The sequence below is a fragment of the Tupaia chinensis genome, unplaced genomic scaffold, assembly GCF_000334495.1.
Source record: "Tupaia chinensis unplaced genomic scaffold, TupChi_1.0 Scaffold000346_1, whole genome shotgun sequence".
Classification (NCBI taxonomy): Eukaryota; Metazoa; Chordata; class Mammalia; order Scandentia; family Tupaiidae; genus Tupaia; species Tupaia belangeri.
This window is the reverse complement of record NW_006159840.1, coordinates 83590-94173: the sequence shown is the minus strand read 5'-3', so window position 1 is coordinate 94173 and position 10584 is coordinate 83590. Positions and strand designations below refer to the sequence as shown.

The 10584-nt window shown below is 43.3% G+C and overlaps 1 protein-coding gene across 1 annotated transcript in view; it reads right to left on the bottom strand.

The window, feature by feature from the left end:
• Positions 1 to 10584, bottom strand: part of FNDC1 (fibronectin type III domain containing 1) — a 97865-nt gene that overhangs the window by 38478 nt on the left and 48803 nt on the right. Inside the window, 5 exon segments of the mRNA XM_006152238.3 lie at positions 14 to 452; positions 2190 to 2378; positions 6119 to 6226; positions 7578 to 7765; positions 9855 to 9972. Of these exon segments, the coding sequence (XP_006152300.1) occupies positions 14 to 452; positions 2190 to 2378; positions 6119 to 6226; positions 7578 to 7765; positions 9855 to 9972 (1042 nt within the window).

The window sequence follows — 10584 nt, the reverse complement described above, 5'->3', positions numbered from 1 at the left end:
GGGCAAGGCGGGGGCTGCGGAGGAGCCACGCTCATCAACGCCTTCCTTCTGCGGCAGCGCTGGCGGCCGGGCCCTCGCTGGACTGCCGGGAGCCAGGACCAAGGAGCCAGATCTACTTGGCGGCCTGGGAGCTCGCCTCTGGTCTCGGGTCTCCCTCAGTGGGTTCTCCAGGGAATCCGGCTCCTCCTCATCGGTGACTTCTGTCGACTGAAGATCCAACTCTTCGGTCTCCTTAGGGCGAAGCTGGGGTTTTCTGGGGGCCCCGCCATTAGCCAGTACTTTGTTCTTCAAGTCAAGAAGAAGGTCCTTGCCATTTCTGCCTCGGGGAGAGACGGGCAGGTGCGTGTGCTTGGAGGAAGCCGGAGATCTGAGCGAGGGCGAGGGAGGCCACGAAGGCGGGGAAGGCTGGCGGTCATCCTCCACGCTCTGCGGGACAGCAGGCTGGCGGCTGGCTGTAACGGATCGCAAAGAATTGGCTGTCAGGGAGAAATTCAAACCTGAGCCACAGCAGCGAGTGTTCAAGACGGCAGTGTGGAAGTTCCCAGTCAGTAACCAGAATCAGTAACTTCCACTCCTAGAATACTAGCTACTCATGTTCCCAATTGTGGTCGTGTTTGAAGTTACAGTTTGCTTTAGGTAACACAGAGTCCTAGGAAATGTACGTGAATGGAAGCTCTGTAAATTGAGTCAGGTTCTGTCCCAGCTATTATCTGAAGAAATTCTGGAATGAATATTTTGAAGTAATTCATTGATTTTGTAATTGCAAAATCTTATGTAGGATTTCCCGACGTGCCTGACTGCCGGTGTATTACAGACACGTTACAGCTGCTTAGTGAACAGGGGCTGTACAAGCCTGTACGAAGTGTTGACTGGTGTGTACATAAAGCTATGTGGGAATGTCACATGTGACCTGCAGGTGACGGGGAGCAACCTGTCATCTTGGGGGCATTACAAAGAGGTGCCTACTCCCCCAAACACGTCCTTACTTGCTTCTCCTGTCCTGCTAAACTTCCTTACACGTGACTACATGTACTTTTATACGGTATGGCTTCAAATGAAAAGGTCCTCGGGAGAGGCAAAACCTGATATAGAAGGACTGTAAAAAGTCTGTCAAAATATAGAACTGGAGAACAGGTTTGTTTTGGGGCAAACATTTTCTGAAATCCATGCGTCGTTTTTTCATGACACTCATTTCCCTTGAACTTGGTGAAGGCACTGTTCCTAAGTGCACCGTGCAATCCACCCTCTCCTGAGAGCAGACGGCCTGCGGAAGGGCAGCTGTGGGGGGAGATGAACGTACACAGCACCGGGGAGTCGGAGGGAGCCACCTTCAGGTCGTCCACAGCTTCTGCCAGGACAGAAGTGTTTACTACTGCTGGAAGTCGGTTACACTGCGGACTCTCACAGCGCATAATAAAGGAGCGGGCTATCGATCCGTGCTATAAATGTGCAGAAGAAGAGAAAACACAGTCGAGGGCCAGCTTCGTGGGGAGCAGTAATACGCCGCTCGAAAGAAGCCAGATCTCACATGGGATCACAGTTAGATCACAGTTAGAATCCCCTGTCAGCCTAAACACTGGGCAGGCGTGCAAGTACTCAAGATCTGACAGGCTGGAGGGTGGAAGGAAGTGGGTCAGTGTGACCCAGCCTTGCAGAGGGTGCTCCTCTCGCTCTCTCATGTATGCACACACTCTATCATATATACAGGGAAAGAAATTCAAAAACAAACACTTCACTCCATTTTTGGATCTTGATTAACTTGTTTGGTTTTGATACTGATCAAATAAACTACATAACTGACATTCTTCTTAGTAGAATGCAGCTCTACTAAAAAAAAAAAGGAATATAAACTAAAAATGTTAACTGCTGCATAGAAATGGAATAGAACTAACAATTAAACATGTTACACTGCACTTGTCTACCCCTAGAAGCACCCCATCAAACAGTAGCATAATTAATGCATTAATAATATTTCATAGTATTCATGTTATCAGCAATCAATAACATTTTGGTCTTTGGGGAGACTAATTAATTTCTAAAGGGACCACAGAACTATTTTAGAAATCAATATGCAAACTTAGCTCAACAAATCCCTAACTGAGCAGTTCTAAACCCAAAGGCATGATTCAAAGTAACACAAAGAGCAGGTGTGAAGAGAGAGAGGATAGCCACGAACACACGATGCTTACTTGTTGGCATAGCGACAATGAAGGCTTTGGAATGAGGCCCCATGCCTCTCCTGTTTGCGGCCCGGATTTTGAACAGATAGCGTTCCCCAGGCTGCAGACCATCCACCAGGGCAGAAGTGATGTCTCCAGGATAGGTGAGGGACTTTGCTCCAAATGGTTTGAGAGCCGGGGCGTATGAAAGAATGTATTCTGAAATGATTTGGCAGACGGTTGGAAGGAGGAAACTGAAAACAGTCCTGTGTCCAGCAGACAGACTGTATGGGCAGGATGAATTAGAACGTGCATTACTAAAATTAACAGGCTAGCAATGCACGCCGAGTCAACAGCTGGAGCGTGAAGACACAGCAGACATGAACTCACAACCATGCAGGCCACCAGACAGGGCTACGGAGCTCATTAGTTGACAACTTGCTGCTGTAAGCCAATTAAACATATGGAACCCAGGAGGCCAGTCTTCAAACAATTCCCAAATGTTTACGCTGTGTGTGTGTTTTCTGCTGTATTTATTTACTAACTTGCTATGTCGGAATTAATATACCCTGAGTAGGAGACACCATGGGGGAAGGAGTGGCAACTGGTAGTAAGTGATTCGGAGCAGCTGCTGACATCCTCAAGAATTTCAGTTCAAGTCGGCTGGACTTTTACTAGCCAACAAAAAAATTCCACATGTGGGATATAATTTCACTTCCATATATGCTGAGAAATATATTCCACAGTATTTTAAAAGGAAGAAAAGTTGCTAAGTAATAGGTTTCCATGCTGTCTCACATTTCCATCTTTAATTGGCAATAAATGTAAGCACTGAGTTATGAAAGCCAGAGAAAATTCAGTGCAAGGAACTAAAATCTCTCTATGCTTACACAGAAATACTGCAATATAAGGATGTGATGAAATTAATTTTTACTTTCCATTAAAAAGTGTCATGCCGGGACCAGCAGTTAGCATAATGGCTATGTCTCTGGACTCCCACGTAGTCAACCACAGTTCGAGTCCCGGACCCAGCGGCTTAAACTGATGCCAGGCGCGTGTGCGTGCGTGCCCAAGATCCCGAGAGGAGAATGGAGGAGAAGGGATTGCGGTGTGGCCATTCCCCCTGGAGGGTGATTTTTCACTTTCTGTCTCTCTGTCTCTCTCTGTCTTTCTGACAAGCACACGTGACCTATTGCAAAAACCTCTAAAAACATAAAATAAAATAAAGTAATAAAATAAAGAAGTGTCATGCCTGTGTTCTTCTGAATGAACTCAAGATTTATCAAACTCGTCAGATTAATGTGAGTGGAAGTAACTAAGAAAAATCATTTGAGTCACAAAAAAAAGGAGGAGCTATCCAAGGCACCAGCAAGCCTCTCTTTCCTCCAAGCTCTAGTATTTACAAAGTACATCAGTTTTAAAACGTTTAGGCAAAAATGATTTTGCACCATTAGTCTGAAAAAAAAAAAAAAAAACTACAAACACAGCATTCTTTTCTCAGAATTCAGTGTCTATAAAATTTTGTAGTTCAGATTGTTTTCTGGATTCAGTTCATCCAGAAAAATATGTAACCATGTCAAGTTAGGACTTCCACTATGTTTAAAAGTTCTGAGACATAGAAAACACCCAGTGTAATTATGCATTTTAATTCCACAACTATTCCTTTATGAAAACAATCTAAGCTAAGTTAAGATACATGAGTTATTTTGGACATAAACACTCCATTACTATTACTATTTCCGGCTGTTTTAATTGACTTCCAGGCAGCTTCTTTCATCAAAGAGCTATAATATAAACTTAGATGTGGAAGAGAAAAGGGGAAAAAAAGTAGCATGGTAATAAATTCACTAGAGGAATAATAATTGACTTTTTCAAACAAACAAACAAAATCTGGCCCAAAGATAACTTTATTCAATTTTCAGAGGGCTTTTCAGCATCACACAGGATCTAATATGGGAGGAGCTGATATTCAAATTGTCATAACAAGAATGATTTAAGGGGACCAACTATGTAGTTATTCTCCTCCTTTGCTTCTGGTTCATTGCAGTGGAAAAAAATGAGCAAAAAAAAAGGTCAATCTAGTCTTTTTTTTTTTTGGAGAGGTTTTTTGCTGTAGGGTGCGTGCGCTCGCCAGGCAGACAGAGAGAGACAGAGAGACAGAAAGTGAGAAATCACCCCCCAGGGGGGATGGCCACGCCACAATCCCTTCTCCTCCATTTTCTTCCCGGGATCTTGGGCACACACGCACAGGTGCCTGGCATGAGTTTAAGCCACCGGGTCTGGGACTCGAACCACAGTCGACTACGTGGGAGTCCAGCGACATAGCCATTACGCTAACTGCTGGTCCCCATGGTCAATCTATTCTTGAAAACCAAAAAGTGAGAATGCATTACGTAGAGAAATGCCACTCCACATCGCCCTTCCTTGACATCCATCGTTCCATGAAAGGACATTCGACATGTCAGCAAAAATAACTTATTGTTGAATACCACACACAAAAAATCATTCTACTGTTCTAATTAAGAAATTCTCCAAGGAAATCACTGGTAATTGTTGGGATTTCTTTAAGCTTACACAACCCCTTTTTACTTTCTGGACATATTAAACTTAAATTTGTCTCCCAAAATCTAATAACAATAAAAAATGTTCCTTTCTTGAATAAGAACTCCATTCCCTCCTGCCCTTAGGGGACGTTAATATAGGCAATGCTAGGAAAAGAACCCAATATGGCACTTCAAAATGTCTCCAAACAGATTGAAATGTTCTTGGATGCCTTTATATTAAGAAGAAAATATTTGTGCATTTATTTATTATTCTCAGTAGACTATTTTTCAATATAATTAGTTTTGACTATTTCATTCTATTTTTTTAAGTCCCCAGCATTTTCTCTATTTTAACATTATGTTTTCCTCAACCTACATAAACAAATGCCAACAGATAGGAAATGAATCCATTTTCTAACAATTATTACTTTTTCAACTTCATCAATAATATTTATGGTCCCACCAAAAGTACTTACAGCCCTGCCGGGTCTCTGCCAACTCCTACTTGCATGATCTTACAATGAAAAGACCCCTAACGGCCAGCCAGTGGGATAGCAGTAAAAGTGGCTAGATCCCACATGGTCAACTATGTGGTTCCAGTCCGGGACTCGGCAGCTTGAAAAACAAGGTAGGGATATGTGTGTACATGCCCCAAATCCTGAGACGATGGAGAAGGAATTGCGGCATGGTCTCTCCCCCCTGGGGGTGCCTTCTCACTTTTCCTTTCTCTCTTTCTGTCTCTCTCTGTATCTTTTTCTGTCTCTCTCTCCATCTGGCAAGTACATGCTCTAGCAAATTAAAAAAAAAAAAACTCATAACATGAAGATCAGGGTGTCATTTGGATGGGTAAAAGCTCTGATGTCACACCAATACAATTAAAAACATCCTTCCTCAGAGCAACATCAAAAAATTAGCCTAGGGACCAGCAGTTAGTGTAATGGCTATGTCGTTGGACTCCCATGTAGTTGACCGCGGTTCGCGCCCTGGACCTGGTGGCTTAAACTCATGACAGGCGTGTGTGCATGTGTGCCCAAGATCCCGAGAGGAGAATGGAGGAGAAGGGATTGCTGTGTGGCCATCCTCCCAGAGGGGGATTTCTCACTTTCTGTTTCTGTCTCTCTCTGTCTTTCTGGAGAGTGCATGTGCCCTATAGCAAAAACCTCTAAAAAAAAAAAAGAAAAGAAAAGAAAAGAAAAAAAACCCACTGCCTATAGGAAGTTGAAAAGAATTAGCACCTTTGTAACTACCTGGATCTTAGATAATGAGAATTCTGCATAAAATATCCTTGACCCTGGGATTACATACACCTCTTATATGTATGTTGCATCCCTGTTTCTTTTTTGTCCCCAGAGCTGTGAGTGGAGGCACTGCTGCTCAGATTCAATGCATCTTAGAGCCAAGGAATGAGAGTCCTACCTTTCACTTTCCCCTCCGTCTCTGGTAGAGCATCCCAGGATACAGTGACAACTGTAGGTTTGCCATCGACTGGCCAGACGTTTAAGTTTTCAGGAGCTGTGGTAGGAGCTGCAAAATGAAAAGAATCAAACATTTTTAAGTGCCCTGACGGCTATCCTAAAAGTAAGTGGCATATCTTCCGCATGTGCTGTATTTCTACTGAAGAGCTACAGTAGGAATTCCACACGCTTGGTGCTGGTGTAATACAGTGCTTTATGTCACTTCTATCAACTCATGCACTGAGTTTAGATGTAGTTGGGGAAAGGCTACAGGGCATTGAGAATTTCTCTCATTGCCAAATATTGAAATATGCAAAGAAGATTAAAATCCAATTCCAACTTAAAGACATAAAAGAATTATGTCCTCAGGGAATAAAATTCTGCCCAGAATCAAACACAACCTCAGCCTCGGAAAGAATCTCTCCTACATACACCAGCCAGCATCACTCAGGGGTGTTCCTGGGTACCATGGTGATTTAAAATAAAAAAGCTTGTGGGACAAGCAATGGCATAATGGTTACATCACTGGACTACCACATAGTCTATAATGGTTCAAGTCCCGGATCTGGCAACTTAAAACTCACACCGGGTGGGTGTGCATGCATGCCCAAGATCCCGAGAGGAGAATGTAGGAGAAGAGATTGTGGCATGAATGGTCCTGGGGGTAGGGGGTGGTGATTTCTTGCTTTCTGTCTCTCTGGTGAACACCCATTTTTCCCTATAGCAAAAATCTCTCTCTTAAATAAAATAAATAAATAAATAAAAAGAATTGAAGCTTCAGAGAGTAAAATCCTGCCTGGGATCAAACACAACCTCAGCTCTGGGAAGAAGTTTCTCCTACATGCAAGGGCCAGCATCACCCAGGAGCATTCATGGGTGCCATGGTTACTCATGTATGCTACACGCAGAATTTAATATTCTCCACATTTCAACAACATGCTAATAGAAAAGGCCAGTGAAGGATAAAACATGTACCCAGTTTCTTGACTTCTCTGTGTTTATATGTAGAAACACAATCAAGATTTAGGGTTGGAGCAGCAGTTAGCATAATGGCTATATAGCTGAACTTCCATGTAGCCAACCGCAGTTCGAGTCCCGGACCCGGTGGCTTCAACTCATGCCAGACACGTGTGCGTGCGTGCCCAAGATCCTGAGGGGAGAATGGAGGAGAAGGGATTGCGGCGTGGCCATGCCCCCTGGGGAGTGATTTCTCACTTTCTATCTCTCTGTCTCTCTCTGTCTTTCTGGTGAGAGCACGTGCCCTATAGCAAAAACCTTTAAAAAAAAAAGATTTAGGGTTAACACAGCTTTTAAAAAATGTTCATGCTGGCCTTTATCCTTCATGGCTTCTTGAACTGTCTCTAAACCTTATCAGGAGTAACTGCCAAACTGAAAATCCGAAAGCCATTTCGAATACAGACCAGATTCTGGTGTCCTTTGGAAGACTGATGTGCTCCATTTGCCATCTCTTTCGCCCTGAGAGATGCGGACTGCAAATTCATACACCGTGTCTGGAATCAGGTTCTCAATCAGCACACGCCTGTTAGCAATCTGCTTGAAATCCCACCTGGCCAGCTCGCCCTTCTCGCGATAGCGCACCGTGTACTGTCTATAAGAAAACACAACACACAATGAATCCAGCCCAACAAAGTCTCAGGAGCTGAACCCAGATTTCCTTTCCCTAAGTGATGATCTATAGAGGTTAGGAGGGAAATTGAGGCAGAGAGCAATCTAAACTTTGACTATGTTATTGGCCCAAAGAATCTGCTTAAGTTCAAGGCAAAGGTGCTTAAAGGAGGCCTAGAAAGAGGAAGCTTAGAGTCTTTTCAAGACCAAAAAGTCTTACCACTCAAAAGATATAGCAGAGATTACAAGCAGAAGGGACAGAAAGGGGACAGATTTGAGGAGGCAACTACCTTGTCAAGGGTGTGTGGGTGTACGTGTGAGTCTGTGTTTGTACAGGCTGTGGAAAGAGGCAATATTAAGGTCTATAATAGCCAAAGGTCTCTTGGCTCTCCAGAAAGGGCAGACAAAACAGACTTATTTCATGCCAAATCAGGCATTTTTTTATCAATTCAGAAAGAAAGGGAGCATGTGATTTGGGGTAGATGTATTACCATGAAAAGGAGCGAAAATGTGTCGTAAATATGGCATGACAGGAGAGTTTAGAAAAGGAGCTGCGATATGGGGGTCCGGGAGAGACGCTTTGTGATTGAATGTGAGCAACCCCGACAGCAGCCATCTTCAGCACTCTGAGTTGCAAATGCCATTTGTTGGATTCTTTTGAAAAGAAACTTTCCTTGTTGCCTCTTTGTAGTAGAAAGCATTTGATGCATTAACAATGTGCTGCTCATTATATTTAATAAGTCAAGAGAAGACTTCAGTTAAAGACACAGCATGTCAATTAACTCAACGGTTCTGCTAAGAACACCCAAGCCTTCTTTGTTTTTTGGCAAGATGTTAGAAATCAGAGTCCAGCAGTAATCGAGAACACTTCATGTCGGGGAGGCCGTCTGGTTAGGGAGAGAAGCATGTGACTCTTCTGAGGTCTTTCAAAAGAAGCAGATGTCTGTTTTTACTAGCAGACAGTAAAGGAGACTATATGCTAATGTTTAGTGTGAATATGAGGCTGGATGGTGATGCAATGGTACAATGTGACACTCTGTGAAGCTGACCCATGTGGGAAGGTTCTGGGTTCATATCCAGAGACCTCCTTGAGTACACCCGGCATCCACATGCCCATGATCTGGGGCTGGCTGTGGTGGGGATGGATCACGGCGTTGAGACTCTGCTAGGAGTGCTGTCTCTCTTTTTCTCTCTCTTTTGCTCATGGAAGAAATAAATGAAAAAAATCCAGGAATAACAGTTTTTTACATATATATGCAGGTAGGTAATATAAAGCTGAGAAGCTTTATATCCCATTTATTTTAAAGCACATTCTGCTTTTTCTGGCCCAAACTGATTACAGAAAAATTAGACTGCAAAACCTTTGCCCCTCTCTTTGTTATACAAACTGTCCAGACACTGAACACATAAAACTTTGATGGCTCTATCAACTATCACTAACCAGAAATAGTATTCACCAGTGCCTTTTAACATAAAAATTATTTCAACCTTATCATTGTTTTTGCTTCTATTGTTATTACAAAGGAATGTAAAAACCAGAATAGCATAACATTATGGTGTAAGAGAAAATGAGCTGCATTTTGTATGCACAAGCGAGAGGGCCATGAAGCAGTTCAGTGTTCACCATCTCTAATGAGGAACTCCGAAGTATGGGGCCTTAGACAAACATCCACCACTCTGCATAAACATCTGTCCTGCTGTGGTTCTTCCTGGATGACAAGAGGAAGGGTAAGATTCCTCCTGGATCCTGCCCAGGAACAGAATATTAATGAAATAGCACAAAACACAAACAGGGACAAAGAAAGAATGGGATCTAGGAACTTTTCAGACACAAGATAAAACTCTGAGCAAGTGCGAAGTCCTGCTGTATTTATTATGCTGGAAGTGTCAGATTTGTGGAAAATGTGTGACCATACTCAGACTTTATGAGATTGCTATAGCATATTCTACCCTTCAGCTATAGAAGAGGCCAGTATTCACGTAAGTCAGAAAATAAAAATCATTACATACGTGTCTTTCCAGGGCCAGAAAGATCACATTTCTCATACATACAAAGAAATAAGCAAAAGTACCTTGATGCAACAACTTTCTTCTGTTTTTCCAAAAGAGGATCTACCCAGGCCACCAGCACAGATTGGGATGACATAACCCGGACACTGATGTCTTTGGGCACATCCAGTTCGTCCTCTTCTGAAATGGCAACAGGACACTAAGAAAAGCTGTTTCCATTAAGAGGCTATCCCGAGTTCCTCGCACCTTCACAGTCTATTATTCACCCTGATCATTTTTAGATTGCTTAGGCGTGACGTAGATAAAATGAAGTAAATAGAAGTGCAGTAATTAGGGCGTCCCGGCGGTGTGATGGTTAAGGTGGCTGGACCCCACATGGCCAACTGTACAGCTCAAGTCCAGCATGCCCAAAATCTCAAAAGGAGAATGGGGAAGGCATTGTGCAGTGGCCACACCCCTGAGGAGTGATTTCTCACTTTTGTTTCTCTCTCTCTCATCTCTCTCCAGTGAGTACATGTGTCCTCTAGCAAAAGATTAAAAACGGGGGAGAAGGCAAACAATTACTTGTCTGGCCAGTATAGAAAAGCAAAAATGTCCACTCTTGTTTTCTTAGACTTCTCCTGAGGAGAAGGTGGTTCACTTTAAAAGCTGCCCAGCCAATTGGAGCACACAGTGCAGGGGGGGTCTGTGCTTTGCTCAGAGGTATTCCAAGTAACTCGGAGTTCCTTAGTATGTGCTGTAAGCGTCTGGGAAGTGAAAACATGTTTATAGGAAGCCAAAGTGTGGGGAAAG